Source organism: Salvelinus namaycush, chromosome 20, assembly GCF_016432855.1.
Source record: "Salvelinus namaycush isolate Seneca chromosome 20, SaNama_1.0, whole genome shotgun sequence".
Taxonomy (NCBI): domain Eukaryota; kingdom Metazoa; phylum Chordata; class Actinopteri; order Salmoniformes; family Salmonidae; genus Salvelinus; species Salvelinus namaycush.
Window position 1 is genome coordinate 42062036 of NC_052326.1, and position 16999 is coordinate 42079034.

Here is a 16999-nt window from a genome sequence, read left to right on the forward strand (position 1 = left end):
TTATGGCTAGTGTTCCCACACAGCCATATTTCCATGTTCCAGCGCTTGTTTACGGAAAACAGACTGAAGACAGAGTGCACCACCTGTGCTAATTAGCTATCTCCGGACAGCTGTGTGTAAGCGTAAGTATGCCACAAACGTGTTGTCACTGAAAAATACTGTCAGCTGCAACTGTGTTGAACGCGGTTAAAAACAGTCTGCAGTAGGTGTGCATTTTGCAAAAATATTTTGATGTGATATGAGAGAGGGATTTATGTTAATAGAAGAGAACCGCAATTGAGAATCGATTCATGTTTAGATGGAGTATTTGAATGTTTTGGCTTCCAGAGCCATTTCGCCTTTAAACAGAACATGTAAGGTCCTTGGACAATAAGGAGTAATGTTAGGCTCCTTTAGTCCAATATTAGGCTACGTTACACAAGAGAATAGTGACTAGACCATACAGGGGTCAGGGTTGGGAAAGGTGATCAGTCTGAGGCTACCTCTGCTGCATTGGAACAGTTGAGGAACTGGTCACGACCTGCCAATAATACATAATCTAGTCTGATCACCAAAGTCTATATTCCCAACACTGTCAAGATCAGGAAAAGTAAAATAAACATGGTATATTTAGGAATATACAGGAAAAACAAATATAGGTCATAGCCTACATGGTCATGCCATGACTTTTAGCCCACTTTCAGCCTAGTTCCATTTAAATCTAGTTCCCTTTGGTGTTTCCTGAGTCCCAGTCTGTCTGTGCTATCATACAAACTCCTTGTCACTCATTATCATGCCTATTGTTTGGCTTGACAATGACAGCATTGGAGTTGGCAATATAACAAAAACAGATCTGAGACCAGGCTACAGTACTTGTGGTGTTCACAGGTCCTAGAAGACTGGTTACTTAGTAGTAGTAAGCAGTGTGGTTATTGCTCGACTCAGCTGCTCAATAGGCAAAGTCTAGCTGTAACCATTTTGCTTTCACCTATACAGCTTAGAGATCTCTGTGAACACAAAAAGTAATTTTACTCTCTGGCATTTTCAAAAGGTAAGGTTCCAAAATGGAACCAGGCATGGAACAAAACCGTTATATGCTCTGTGATGACACAGTAATGGTATATGAACAGAACAGCTCATCTGCTTTGACTGAGACAGCAAAAATATGGCTCCATTATTGTTTTTTTCTGCTGACCACTCCACAACACTGAAAGTTTTTTGCCGTTACCCATAATGCTCAGGGAACAATCTCTTTGCATTGTTATTGTCGCTTCACCATTGTGCTGCTGTACACACTATGTGAAAAACACCCCAATCTATGAAATATTGATAATTTCTAATCTGCTTGAGTACTAACAAATTCATTGTTTTCCCAAAAACCATGGACAAAAACAACCCACACACCTTATAAATAGTAACAGCCACACCATTGAAAAGATGTGTACATTTAATAACATTGAAGAACTGCCAAATGATTCAGGAGTAAACTGACATTTTTTAAATCACATTTCAGGGGCTACCAGGAACACCACTCCTTATTTTTATAATTAAGACATCAAAATCCAGATGTCATATCAGACCCACACTTCAAGTCTATCACTGACTCCGAGGCTTACTACAAAACCAAGATCTCAAGTTAAGATTAGACCCAATAATGTCCACAATGCAGAAAGCAGGCCAGCAATATTTTTTCCCCACAACCATCACCATGTGGCTTGGCATCTTGTGCCCCCCTCCCCAAAGAAGCCAGTCATGTCAAAAGGAAATTGACCAGTTATCAGGAGGCAAAATGTTGCCTTTAGTTCAGAGCAAGATCTGGAGGAGGCCTTGCGTTTAGACGCTATACTCAAGTCTAATCATTCAGAATGGAATCTGGGGTGTTTTAATCGCTTAGATGTTAAGACACCTATTTAGGGGAAGTTCTAGACCGGTTCACATTGACATTTGTGTACAAAGCGCTCTGTGAACACCGTAGGGTCCAGTGTCTTATAATGCCAGAAAGCCCCTTCGGTCTACTCTCCTCTACCACTCTGATGCATACGCACACACACGTATTGGCAACATATTATCAATACAAAGATCAAACTCCACAGACAGTATGCTCTCAATAACAGATTCTTCTTACAATAGTAGGCCTATGTGATAATGTAAATCTGTAACAATTGGTTTGTTCATGTCTTCTTATGGTAGAACTAGGTACAACCTCAGAGGTAAGTGCCAATTTTCAGTCACATTCCCATGTACTGCATTCAACTTCTCAGCTCTGAATCTTCAAATCAAATGTTAATGTTGTAATTTGTCACATGAGATCCTCTTGATTGAGATCAAGACATTGATTCCTCTTGATTGAGATCAAGACATTGGTCATTACACTAGGAAAGTAATCATGAAGCTTGAATCGACTGGCTGCTTGGTTGGGAGAGGAAAGCTGCTTTTCTGCACACAAGATTCACACATGAAATGGAGAGCATCATCATGGCACTTCAAAAACACCTGTAGACTCATACACAGGTCAGTAGTCAAAATAAAAAGGGTCAATGCAAGGTGAAAACATAGCTATATGAAATAGAATTATTAAATAAAAATCACCCTAACGAATTTGGTTAATATTTAACTGACAAGCTGTTTGATCTTCTGACCCGTTCTTGGAAGATTTGCCAGTCCAATTCTTATGCATGACACCAGGCAAAGAGGCGAAAACACTTTCAGATCAGCATGTGTGTGACAAAGTGTGTGACAAAGACCACAATCATAGTTGATAACAGAGCCTGCTCTTCAGTAATGAGGGGAGTAAATGACAGCAGACAATTAAATCAAATGTTTTCTCCAGATTTCCTCCTCCAGTGAGCGTGTCTCCAGCAAAGGCAATCTGTCATTTTGGGAGTTACTCACTGCTCAGACCCAAAAATATGCCAGTCAGTCACACATCATAAAACATATTGCACAAAAGTTTAGGCTGCAAAACAATTATTTTTTCCCCAGCTCTCTGTCCAGTCTGTGAATCAAAACCAATAGGGACCATTTCAAAGCACCACTTGCATCCTAGTGCTTGCTTCTCATAAAAGGTTCTCATTTTAGATCATATTTCATCTCTTTATTACTAAATGTCAGTGTAATTTTAAAGAAGTCAATATCTATGTTGGTGAGGTGTGTGTGTCTGTACAGATCGTCACATTTCTCTGTGCCAGTGAGTGTTAGTATGCGTTTGGACGTGATGTTTCCTGCAAAATAATTTGACCACCTCTTCTCCACTGGTCTTGCAGTCCGTTCCAGTGCAGAACGAGCCAACGGGCAGTAGTAGCAGTTATGTTATTATTACTTTTAAGGTTTTGTTAATGCAGTTCCTAAAACAGAAAGCAAAGAAATAATCTCTATACAAGGACTCGGGAAACAATAACAATGTGTGTCCTTTTGAACAAACTGACAAATTAACAAGCAAAACGACAGCAAAGAAAAGATGAGGGAGATCGGTGAACGCCAGTCACGGGAACAGAGGGGGCACTACTTGAACTCAGTTCTCTGTTCTGCGACAATGCCAGTTGTGTTTTTAGGTTCTGGCGTCCGTCGGTCAGTTAGTCACACATGGGCCGCTTGGCGTCCCCTCCGCTCTACCATTTTGTAGGCCTATGTTGGGCAGCGGAAGTTGGCAGCTTAGTTAGCTGGGAGTGTTAACTGTGCATCTGTAGAAAGTAGAGCCTGGCTAGTGGTTCCTCTTAGTTCGGGGCCCATTGTCCCCATCCACAGAGTCAGACACACTCACCAAAGTGCTGTGCAGCATTGGGTCTCCTCCTCTATGCTCCTTTGGGAAGTTCATGCCTCCTTTCCAAGCATCACGGTGCACACACGTTGATTGACATGCTAGGAATTGTAAAAAAAAAAACAAGCAAGTATCCCTGGTGTGGTCAGCACAAACCAACCACCACAAATCGCAGGTGCTCCTCATTCTTCCATTTACCCCCCCACACTCTAAGAACAGAAGAATAGACTATGGAAGTGTATGCGTTTGCTCGCTTGGAGTCACTGTGTGAGAGTGGAACAGAGTGGGATCATGAGCGGAAGTCATGAGCTGCGTTGGGTCGGAGTTCACCCCTCTGTGCTGTAACACTGTTGAAACATGGGGGGGGGTGTGGGTGTGAGGAAGCCAGCAAGGAGCATGTGGGTGGATGGTTAAAGGGGGGGGAACTCAGCTGGCTGCGGCACGGGACATGAGGTCCTCCAGAGCCTTTTCCTGGTCGTTGTTGTGCACCAGTAGCACCTCCTTGATGGTGTCCCTTTCAAAGCCCATCTCGCCGAACCGCGTCATCAGCGACAGGAACTCTAAGGCCTGAAGAAATCATGAAAAACATACATTGTAATTGGGAATTCTTGTTATGTATTGTTTCTGTACAATTTAACTAGATTTGTTATTTTTTATAAACAGATTGTTAAAAAACAAACATTTGCAAGGCGATCTATAAGAACAGATCAATGAAATTAGGCTGGTTTAGACAATAATTAGCTATCTGGTTAGTAACGTATTAGTATAAAGTCGTTATTTACAATCAACAATGTAGTTATGAATACAAGTGGGTTGGATTTTCATTTTGTCTTCAAGTGGCCTTACACAGGAGCTAACGTTCATGAGAGTTTCACACCTTCTAATGTTGCTTGATCGGTTGGTAGGCCTATCAGCAGGCCAAAATTACATGAAAAGTGAGAAAAAATATATTAACAGTATTGCAGCAATTTCTGCAGTTCAGAATTTTTTTTATTTAAAAAAAGGTAGCAATGCAATCGATGCCCTATCCTAAACTTGTTGGAAGTGAGAGGCATCTTGCTGTCATTCGTTAACCATGTCATTTTGAGCCGCATCACATCTCATGCTAGCCCTGGCCACTTGCCTTCACTGCCTACCAACACAGCTACACCAATCCAATGCTTTAAATCTTTGAGGCGGTGTGAATGAGTGCACAGGCGAGAAGGGGTGCAATATGGGATTGGGCTCCATTCAGCCTAGTAGTAAGAAACGCACGCAGTCTTTCCGCTTTCTAAATAGTCATCAATCATCGTTGAAGCTGACTTCTCAGATAAATAGCGATGTTGTTTTGTTTGATTAGGTAGTTAGTTGTCATTACTTTGAGCTCTGAATAACCGCTAATCAAGGATTACTTTGAGTGGTTTCAACATTGTCTCCATGACAATTTACTTTAATATGGACCCAAATAAATAAGACTGATAAAATCATGGGCAGGCTCAAAGATCTGGTTGTCAGCGCTGGATACAAGGTGGTCTTCACCATGGAGCACTCGGCTAAGGTAAGAATGACAACCTAGTGGTTTGTGTGTGTTAGAAATCTCTGTGTTTGTCAGAGAGTGTCAAATTAATGAATATCAATATGAATTCCATCCTTCTTACCCACTGCCATCTGGGCCTTCAACAACACCAGGTCGTAGTTACCTGGTACTACCCAGTCACTATTTGCTTTTACACACTAGTACTGTACTATTTTATTTGCCTCTACTGTTATATTTATGCTTTGTGCGATTGTCTTGTAGTATTTTTGTTTTTACTTTGCATGTATGAAAAACAAAAATGTAATATTATCTCAGCAGATAAGATTGTTCCTCCTGGCCATGGAGACGTCAGCAACACTTTCCAGTACCTGTTCATCAAGCTGAACTTCAATTCTCATTATTTTTGCCATCCAGTGTTGCATATAGTCAAATCAAAAGGATCTTAATTTTATGTTTTTAAGGATTGGTTGTTGACGGTTCATAATCACATTATTTGGGTTCCAATTCAAATATACAGTAAGTATACAAAACATTAAGAAAACCTGCTCTTTCCATGACATAGACTGACCTGGTGAAAGCTATGATCCCTTGATATAATTTGTTAAATCCACTTCAAAAATCTGTATAATGACAGGGATGAGACCGGTTAAAGAACGATTTATACGCCTCGAGACAACTGAGACATGGATTGTGTGTGTGTGCCATTCAGAGGGTGAATGGGCAAGACAAAATATTTAAGTGCCTTTGAACAGGGTATGGTAGTAGGGCGCACCGGTTTGTGTCAAGAACCTTTACACTGCTGGATTTTTCACGCTCAACAGTTTCCTGTGTGTGTATCAAAAAGGGTCAACCACCCACTTAACACAACTGTGGGAAGCATTGCAGTCAACATGGTCCAGCATCCCTGTGGAACGCTTTCAAAATCTTGTAAAGTCCATGCCCCAACAAATTAAGGCTGTTCTGAATGCAAAAAGGGGGGGGGGGGGGGGGGCAACTCAATATTAGGAAGGTGTTCCATATGTTTGGTATAATCAGGTGTACAGTGCCTTCAGAAAGTATTCACAAACCTTAACTTTATCAAAAGTGGAGTTACGTATTTTGAAATTTGTACTAATTAAAAAAACGAAAAGCTGAAATGTCTTGTCAGTAAGTAGTCCACTCCTTTGTTATGGTGCTTAAGTCATATAAGTTGCATGGACTCACTGTGTGCAATAGAGTTTAACACAATTTTTAAATAACTACCTCATCTCTGTACCCCACACATACAGATAATTGTAATGTCCCGCAGTCGAGCAGGGAATTTCAAACACAGACTCAACCACAAAGACCAGGGAGGTTTTCCAATGACTCGCAGAGAAGGGCACCTACTGATAGACGGGGGAAAAAAGACATTGAATATCCCTTCAAGCATGGTGAAGTTATTAATTACACTTTTGGATGGTGTAGCAATACACCCAGTCACTACGAAGATATAGGCGTCCTTCCTAACTCAATTGCCGGAGAGTAAGGAAATAACCATGGATTTCACCATGAGGCCAATGGTGACTTTAAAACCGTCAGAGTTTAATGCCTGTGATAGGAGAAAACTGAGGATGGATCAACAACATTGTAATTACTCCACAATACTAACCGAAATGACAGAGTGAAAAGGAAGCATGTACAGAATAAAAAAATATTCCAAAACATGCATCCTGTTTGTAATTAAGTAATACTGCAAAAACATTTTGTACTGAATACAAAATGTTATGTTAAATACAACATTACTGAGTTCCACTCTCCATATTTTAAAGCATAGTGGTAGCTGCATCATGTTATGGGTATGCTTTGGACTGGAGAGTTTGAGATTTTAAAAAAACAAAACAGAATGGAGCTAAGCACAGGCAAAATCCTAGATGAAAACCTGGTTCAGTCTGCTTTCCACCAGGCACAGGGAGATTAATTCACCTTTCAGCAGAACAATAACCTAAAACAAGGCCAAATCTACACAAGTTTCTTACCAAGACAGTGAATGTTCCAGAGTGGCCGAGTTAGAAATGGGCAAATATTGTACAATCCAGGTGTGCAAAGCTCTTAGAGAAAGGGGATTCTACCATGTATTGACTCATGGGTGTGAATACTTATGTAAATTTAAAATTGTAAATAAATTTGCTAACATTTCTAAAAACATGTTTACACTTCGTCATCAAATGGGTGTGCATCAAAGCAGGGACCGAGAGACTGAGAAACAGCTTCTATCTCAAGGCCATCAGACTGTTAAACAGCCATCACTAACATTGAGTGGCTGCTGCCAACAAACTGACTCATCTCTAGCCACTTTAATAATGAAAAAAATTGATGTAATAAAAGTATCACTAGCCACTTTAAACAATGCCACTTTATATAATGTTTACATACCCTACATTACTCATCTCATATGTATATACTGTACTCTATACCATATACTGCATCTTGCCTATGCCGTTCGGCCATCGCACATTCATATATTTTTATGTACATATTCTTATTCATTCCTTTACACTTGTGTGTATAAGGTAGTTGTGAAATTGTTAGGTTACTTGTTAGATACTACTGCATGGTTGGAACTAGAAGCACAAGCATTTCGCTACACTCGCATTAACATCTGCATGTGACAAATAAAATTAGATTTTGCGAACAACAAAATATTGAATCCATTTAGAATTCAGGCTGTAACAACAAAATGTGGAATAACTCAAGGCAGTGTAATGTATTGTATAGTATAATAATTTGTTCTCGTAAATGAGGTAAAAATATATATATACTGAACAAAAATAAAACGCAACATGTAACAATTTCAACGATTTCACTGAGTTAGATAATTTAAGGAATTTATGAATTTCACATGACTGGGCAAGAGAGCAGCCATGGGTGGGCATAGGCCCACCCACTGGGGAGCCATGCCCAGCCAATCAAAATGAGTATTTCCACCACAAAAGGGCTTTATTACAGGCAGAAATACTCCTCAGTTTCATCAGCTGTCCAAGTGGCTGGTCTCAATCGATCCCGCACGTGAAGAAGCTGGATGTGCAGTGGTGTAATGTACTGAATTAAAAATACTTGAAAGTACTACTCAAGTTGTTTTTGGGGGTATCTGTACATTACTATTTATATTTTTGACAACTTTAACTTAATGTACTTTTAAAAAAAAAATGTTATAAAGTACTTTTTACTCCATATGTTTTCCCTGACACCCAAAAGTACTCATTACATTTTGAATGCTTACCAGGACAGGAAAAGGGTCCAATTCACATACTTATCAAGACAACATCCCTGGTCATACCTTCTGCTTCTGATCTGGCAGACTCACTAAACACATGCTTTATTTGTAAATTATGTCTGAATGTTGGAGGGGGCCCTGGCTATCTGTGTTAAAAAATAAAATAAAAAATATATATATCTCATGCCGTCTGGTTTGCTTAGTAAGGAATTTTAAATTATTTATACTTTTACTTTTGATACTTAAGAATATTTAAAACCAAATACTTTTAGACTTTCACTGGGTGACATTTACTTTAACATCAGTCATTTTCTATGAAGGTATCTTTACTTTGACTGAAGTATGACCACTGGGTACTTTTTCCACCACTGCAGATGCAAAGGTCCTGGGCTGGCATGGTTACACGTGGTCTGCAATTGTGAGGCCGGTTGGATGTACTGCTAAATTCTCTAAAAACAACGATTCTCTTATGGTCGAGAAACTAACATTAAATTCTCTGGCAACAGCTCTGGTGGACATTCCTACAGTCAGCATGACAATTGCACACTCCCTCAACTTGAGACATCTGTGGCATTGTGTTGTGACAAAACTGCACATTTTAGAGTGGCCTTTTGTCCCCAGCACAAGGTGCACCTGTGTAATGATCATGCTGTTTAATCAGCTTCTTGATATGCCACACCTGTCAGGTGGATGGATTATCTTGCCAAAGTAATTAATGTTCACTGACATGGATGTAAATACATTTCTGCACAACATTGAGAAATAAGCTTTTTGTGCATATGGAAAAATTCAGGGATATTTTACTTCAGCTCATAAAAAACAAACCAACACTTCAAATGTTGTGTCTATATTTTTGTTCAGAATAGTGACAATAAATCTTTTGAAACAATCAATCAGTGTTGGTGTTCTTCTCTCAAGTGTTAATGGAATTAGAAAAAAATAACAGTATCTTAGAATGCAGTTGTAATTTATTATTTTGTCTGAAGTCAACTTTAAAAGCTCATAACTCAGGGTCTGAAATATATCTGGATTTGGGACAGTTTGCAATTTTCAGAAATAGTCAATATCAAGATGATATTGAGAGAAGGATTTCCCTAGGCCGCCACACATTTGAGAAGAAAGGTGGAGGGAGGAGAACGGCACATGCTTGGTTTATCTAAGTTCAGGGAAAACTCAACATTTGTGTGTTGAAACATCAGAGATAATGGAGTTGGCTGGCTAGTCGTCCTAACAGTTTTTGGTTCTGCATGCTGAGTTCATCTGTATAAACGTGCATATCAGTGTATGTGACGGTAGAGACTGTGGGTGGACTCACCTTCTCTTCAGAGCATTGGTACATCTCTAAGCCCTCCTCTACGGCACTGGGCTCAAATCCCCGCTCACAAAGACGTGTATGAGTAAACAGGTACTCCAGCACCTGGGTCACAGGATGACAGATATTGTTGATCTTTTGGTGAGGGCTTCATGTGCAAGTCCAGACTGTCTATTTACTAGGTGGTTGTACAAGCTGAGAGCAAGATAATTATGACTGAAAATATGATGTGACCAAATTCTTGGAGGTGAATTTATGAAATAGCTAATTTATGAAATAGCTAATGTTGGCATTTAATAGAAATACATTCATATTCATTGTTGATTAGAGGGATAGCTAAATTCACATTATAAAATATTGTACTTGCGTGATGCTTGACACATTTCTTTTCATTTTGGAAGCTAGCTGTCAAATGTGTCAACTACCACTGTGTCATTCCATTGCTAGCCAATGTTTATTCAAATGTTTTTTTGTAACCTTTATTTAACTAGGCAAGTCAGTTAAGAACAAATTCTTATTTACAATGACGGCCTACCCCAGCCAAACCCAAATGACTATGGGCCAATTGTGCAATGCCCTATGGGACTCCCAATCACAGCCAGATGTGATACAGCCTGGATTCGCCTCTTGCACTGAGATGCAGTGCCTTAGACCACTGCGCCACTCGGGAGTTAACTAGCCCCTAACAAGTGTCTCCTACAGTACTACTGAAATCATTCACTGCAATGCCATCATAGTGTTGAGGCATCAAACAAAGGTGATGGATGGTGTGTTTTGAGACAAAAGAAAACACTGCGTAAACGCAATTCATTTATTCACAACTACCATCGTCAACTTGTTGCCTGGTGTACTTTTTTGTGAACACAATCACATAACACAGACACCTGATGACTTCAGTCAACCATGACACACAGAAAATTCTCTGGGCGCAATGGGCAGTGAGTGAATGACAGCACAGAATCAAATAGAACATTTCTTTAAAACAGATCTGTGTAGAGAAAATGGGCCTAGGCTGCTGTGACCGGGAGGGAGAGCGGAGGGGTGTACCTGCTCCACATTCTGGCCTCGCCTCTGCATGGCCCGCAGGACCCCCTCGTAGGAGTACCCCATGGACACGATGGTCTCCACACATTGCCGCCCACTGGGAGAGAGGTTGAGCAGTGCCGCTCTGCACGGGAGAGGACCTGCATTTATCTATGCAGAGAGAGTTTTCTTAGCATCACATCTGTATAAGAGTCCAGAAAAAGCATCTTCCTCTGGTCCACAAAACCTCTAAGCTTTTCAGAAGTTTGAAATAATTGAGCCATACATTTAGTCATTGAAACTAAGCAAAGCCCACTTCACCTTCTGTGTGTAAGCTTACCTGCTTTGGTGCCCCATTTTGGGTGTGCCTGGGTGGCTCCTCTGTCTTCTGCTGGGGTGCCGGTGGGCTGCCGGTGGATAGGCTAGGTGGTACAGGGGCTGGAGAGTAGGAGTCAAATGACAATTCCCCGGGGTCCGACAGCTTGGGGAAGGTCAGCGAGCGGATGTTGCAGGGCCGGTCTGGATCCATTGTCCGTCCCTGGGCCAGACCCCCAGCTCTGTCCATGTCCAGTTGCGCCACCAGCCCGTTGAGGGAAAAGGCCGTTTTGGCCGGAAGGCTGGTGGCGGGGAGTTGGGGTGGAGGCGTGCTGCCTCGCGATGCCAGCTCGGGCTGGGGTTCCTCAGGTGGGGATACAGACTGCTGCTGGGGCTGGCTCTGGAGGATGTTGCGCAGCTCCTCCCTATCGTCCAGCGTCTTCAGCTCCAGCTTGTCGAAGGGGTCCTCCTCACGCTCAAAGTCAGCCAGGTTAAGGTACTGTGGCTCCGGGATGCTGGGAGCGGTCTGCCTGGCGGGCGCGGGCAGCGGGGTGAGGATGGCGTTGTGGCGCAGTGAAGCCATCAGCGGATTCAATGCGGGCGGGAGAGCGTCCTGCTCCTCGGCGGGGCGAGGCCTCTTGCCCCCGCCAGCCAATCCCCCGTCAGGGTCCTGTGCGGGGGGTGAGTGCTCCCTGCTCTCCAACACCAGCCTGGCCACCTCTGCAGCTTGGGCCTCCGCCGCCCTGGCCTCGGCCAGCTCAGCCCCCCAGCGCACACTCCGCCTCTCCAGGGAGAAGTCATACTGCAGTGCCCAAAGAGAGACAACCAGCATGCCTAGTTAGAGCGGAGCAGCAGACAAAGGACTAAAGGAATGGAGACTAATCAACCCGGGTGAATCTGGTCGAGTCATGAGATATCTTATTTTCAACATTTACAGAGGTGCCCCCCTAATACAGACTAATATTACAGGGAAGCGATAAATTACCCCCAAGCAGCCCCGTCATTGAAACGCTTGATGCAGTGACACAAGTCAGAAGGCTTACCTGCAGGTCTGCGAGCACAGAGAGACAGTCGGGCAGGCAGAAGCCAACAGGAAGCCCCACTTTGGCAGGGCAGCGGAACTTATCGTTGATTTTAAAGGGAACGTCATCAAGGTAGCTGATGGGTCCTGGAAAAACAGGATGAGTGATTGGCCTAAATGAAAAATGACACCATGATGCAAATGTAGGAATATTTTTAAACAAAATGAGCAGATGGAGAACAGAGGAAGAGCCCGAAAGACAGACACACTCACCATTGTTGTGGGTATCAGACTTCCTCGCAGCCATTTAGAGTCTGTAAAACACACAGGGCTCTTGAATGAGTGGGAGATGCCTTAGAGGAAGCAGTGAGGGTGTTTCACAGTCCTATTTAAAGTGAACTCTGGGGTAAAAACAAAGAGCAAAAGAAGTCAGTTCTCTTTGTATTCACACTGCCCTTGCCTTTGAATGAGGACTCAACTCTTGCCAGTTCACTTCAACTATTTTGTGGTCCTCTTTGCATTCACATTGCTATGTTAAGAAAGGAACCAATATCTCTTTCCAACATGCACTCTGGGCTTTTACAATGTGTAGGACAAGCCATTCAATCAGAAAGCATTATTGGACAGCTAGCTATACATTTTGTACACTAATAGATTGACTGCATTTAGTTAAAATATGAGACAGAATTGTAATCAGAAGATGCTATTAATATGTGCATTTGATTGGTAACAGAATAACTACTACTATTATAATACCCTGCTGGTCATCTATGAACGTATGAACATCTTGGCAATTTTCTGTTATAATCTCCACCCAGCACAGCCAGAAGAGGACTGGCCACCCCTCATAACCTGGTTTCTTACTAGGTTCCTGCATTTCCAGGTAGTTTTTCCTAGCCACCGTGCTTCTACATCTACATTGCTTGTTTTTTGGCGTTTTAGGCTGGGTTTGTATAACAATGTGACATCGGCTGATGTAAAAAGGGCTTTAAATACATTTGTTATTTATTCCGCAATTATTCAATCAACGCTGTAATTGAAAAAGAAAATTGTACACCCAAGGTAGGCTACTACCCCGTTAAGAGCTAAAATAGAGTACAAAATCTGTTTCTCAACAAACATGTAGTCTTCTCACACTATTCAAACCCCACAATCAATGAACAGCTTATGAAGCTCTCAGCCTATTGATCACTTAATGCAAACAATCTGAACAAAGACATTTTGGAATGTCTGTGGGTCCTTGACAATCACTAATCAATATCCAGAGGAAAATGTGTTATAGTAGTCTAGTGTGTGGTGCGGGAATAATGACATGCAAACCTGGGGAGCTTTGCGTTAAAATTGTCTTCAAAAAAGGAGAAACAGACCGCAGAATTCAAGAGAACCAAACTCAGACCACCTCACGAGATGGTTTCAGTTCGGGGGATCTTTTGAAGGGTCTGAGTTCATTTGGAGAGTTCACACTGCAAAAAAAAACTAAGCGAACTGCACTGAGTACACAAAAATTGGCTTAAAGGGACCAAGTGTGAAAACACCCTGAACCAAGACAAAACCAAGACATCAACACCATATCCACCATTATACAGAGCATTTGGAAGTATTCAGACCCCTTGACTTTATTTATAATCTTTTAGACATTGTTACATTTCAGCCTTATTCTAAAATCAATTTAAAAAATTCCCCTCAATCTAGACAATACCCCACAATGACAAAGCAAAAACAGGTTATACACTACCGTTCAAAAGTTTGTAGTCACTTAGAAATGTCCTTGTTTTTGAAAGAAAAGCACGTTGTCTATTAAAATAACATCAAATTGATCCGAAATACAGTGTAGACATTGTTAATGTTGTAAAAAAAACTTCCGACTTCCGGGTTGGAGCGAGTAGTCGCATTCCGCATTCCGCTTCGCTCCACAGGTAGTATTACCATTTCATTTTCATTTTCATTACAGTACAACGGTTTGATTTGTTTGATCTTAGCTAGCTACATAGCCGTCTTTGTATCAAAGATAATTGTGTAGTTATTGAGGTTCGCTAGCCAGCTATTTTCGTCCTAACGTAACGTAACGTAGTCAACACTGCTAGCTAGCCAGCTAGCCACCGAATAGCAGCACTGTAGAAACGATTGCATTACAACGGAACGACTTGATTAGTGTAGTGTTAGCTAGCTACACAGTTGTCTTTGCTATCTTTGATTTGTTTGATCTTAGCTAGCTACTTAGCTAGCTACATAGCCGTCTTTGTATCAAAGATAATTGTGTAGTTATTGAGGTTCGCTAGCCAGCTATTTTCGTCCTAACGTAACGTAGTCAACACTGCTAGCTAGCCAGCTAGCCACCGAATAGCAGCACTGTAGAAACGATTACATTACAACGGAACGACTTGATTAGTGTAGTGTTAGCTAGCTACATAGTTGTCTTTGCTATCTTTGTATCTAAGATAATTGTGTAGTTTTGAGTAATTATCGGTTAGCTAGCCAGCTATTTTCGTCCGCCGCGCTGCCGTTCTCCTACCTAGTCAACACTGCTAGCTAACACTGCTAGCTAGCCAACTTCTACCGAATAGCAGCACTGTAGAAACTTACATTACAACGGAACGACTTGATTAGCGTAGTGTTAGCTAGCTACATAGTTGTCTTTGCTGTCCTTGTATCCAAGATAATTGTGTAGTTTAGAGAAATTTAGAGAAATTGTCGAGGTTACCTAGCCAGTTAGAGGTTACCTAGCCAGCTACACTTTCAAACAAAGTCAACAACGCAGCCACTGCTAGCCAGCCTACTTCACCAGCCAGCAGTACTATATCATTTTAGTCAATAAGATTTTATTTTTTTTGCAACGTAAGCTTAACTTTCTGAACATTCGAGACGTGTAGTCCACTTGTCATTCTAATCTCCTTTGCATTAGCGTAGCCTCTTCTGTAGCCTGTCAACTATGTGTCTGTCTATCCCTCTTCTCTCCTCTCTGCACAGACCATACAAACGCTTCACACCGCGTGGCCGCCGCTACTCTAACCTGGTGGTCCCAGCGCGCACGACCCACGTGGAGTTCCAGGTCTCCGGCAGCCTCTGGAACTGCCGATCTGCGGCCAACAAGGCAGAGTTCATCTCAGCCTATGCGTCCCTCCAGTCCCTCGACTTCTTGGCACTGACGGAAACATGGATTACCACTGATAACACTGCTACTCCTACTGCTCTCTCCTCGTCTGCCCACGTGTTCTCGCACACCCCGAGAGCTTCTGGTCAGCGGGGTGGTGGCACTGGGATCCTCATCTCTCCCAAGTGGACATTCTCTCTTTCTCCCCTGACCCATCTGTCTATCGCCTCCTTTGAATTCCATGCTGTCACAGTTACCAGCCCTTTCAAGCTTAACATCCTTATCATTTATCGCCCTCCAGGTTCCCTTGGAGAGTTCATCGATGAGCTTGACGCCCTGATAAGTTCCTTTCCTGAGGATGGCTCACCTCTCACAGTTCTGGGTGACTTTAACCTCCCCACGTCTACCTTTGACTCATTCCTCTCTGCCTCCTTTCCACTCCTCTCCTCTTTTGACCTCACCCTCTCACCTTCCCCCCCTACTCACAAGGCAGGCAATACGCTTGACCTCATCTTTACTAGATGCTGTTCTTCCACTAATCTCACTGCAACTCCCCTCCAAGTCTCCGACCACTACCTTGTATCCTTTTCCCTCTCGCTCTCATCCAACACTTCCCACACTGCCCCTACTCGGATGGTATCGCGCCGTCCCAACCTTCGCTCTCTCTCCCCCGCTACTCTCTCCTCTTCCATCCTATCATCTCTTCCCTCTGCTCAAACCTTCTCCAACCTATCTCCTGATTCTGCCTCCTCAACCCTCCTCTCCTCCCTTTCTGCATCCTTTGACTCTCTATGTCCCCTATCCTCCAGGCCGGCTCGGTACTCCCCTCCTGCTCCGTGGCTCGACGACTCACTGCGAGCTCACAGAACAGGGCTCCGGGCAGCCGAGCGGAAATGGAGGAAAACTCGCCTCCCTGCGGACCTGGCATCCTTTCACTCCCTCCTCTCTACATTCTCCTCTTCTGTCTCTGCTGCTAAAGCCACTTTCTACCACTCTAAATTCCAAGCATCTGCCTCTAACCCTAGGAAGCTCTTTGCCACCTTCTCCTCCCTCCTGAATCCTCCTCCCCCTCCTCCCCCCTCCTCCCTCTCTGCAGATGACTTCGTCAACCATTTTGAAAAAAAGGTCGACGACATCCGATCCTCGTTTGCTAAGTCAAACGACACCGCTGGTTCTGCTCACACTGCCCTACCCTGTGCTTTGACCTCTTTCTCCCCTCTCTCTCCAGATGAAATCTCGCGTCTTGTGACGGCCGGCCGCCAAACAACCTGCCCGCTTGACCCTATCCCCTCCTCTCTTCTCCAGACCATTTCCGGAGACCTTCTCCCTTACCTCACCCCGCTCATCAACTCATCCTTGACCGCTGGCTACGTCCCTTCCGTCTTCAAGAGAGCGAGAGTTGCACCCCTTCTGAAAAAACCTACACTCGATCCCTCCGATGTCAACAACTACAGACCAGTATCCCTTCTTTCTTTTCTCTCCAAAACTCTTGAACGTGCCGTCCTTGGCCAGCTCTCCTGCTATCTCTCTCAGAATGACCTTCTTGATCCAAATCAGTCAGGTTTCAAGACTAGTCATTCAACAGACTGCTCTTCTCTGTGTCACGGAGGCGCTCCGCACTGCTAAAGCTAACTCTCTCTCCTCTGCTCTCATCCTTCTAGACCTATCGGCTGCCTTTGATACTGTGAACCATCAGATCCTCCTCTCCACCCTCTCCGAGCTGGGCATCTCCGGCGCGGCCCACGCTTGG

At 43.0% G+C, this 16999-nt stretch overlaps 1 protein-coding gene across 2 annotated transcripts in view; it reads right to left on the bottom strand.

Moving 5' to 3' along the window:
- Positions 1–1389: 1389 nt before the first annotated feature.
- The window catches only part of LOC120065380 (ubiquitin-associated protein 1-like), a 28470-nt gene continuing 12860 nt past the window's right edge, over positions 1390–16999 (bottom strand). The window contains exons 2-7 of one of the 2 annotated variants that reach the window (XM_039016333.1): positions 12432–12472; positions 12181–12305; positions 11163–11939; positions 10847–10993; positions 9803–9904; positions 1390–4303 (exon numbers count right to left, since the gene is read on the bottom strand). In XM_039016333.1, coding sequence (XP_038872261.1) covers positions 4163–4303; positions 9803–9904; positions 10847–10993; positions 11163–11939; positions 12181–12305; positions 12432–12465 — 1326 coding nt within the window. In that variant the 5' untranslated portion in view covers positions 12466–12472 and the 3' untranslated portion in view covers positions 1390–4162. Of the gene's footprint in view, positions 4304–9802; positions 9905–10846; positions 10994–11162; positions 11940–12180; positions 12306–12431; positions 12560–16999 lie in introns of both variants that reach the window. The other variant, XM_039016332.1, reaches the window with a different exon arrangement.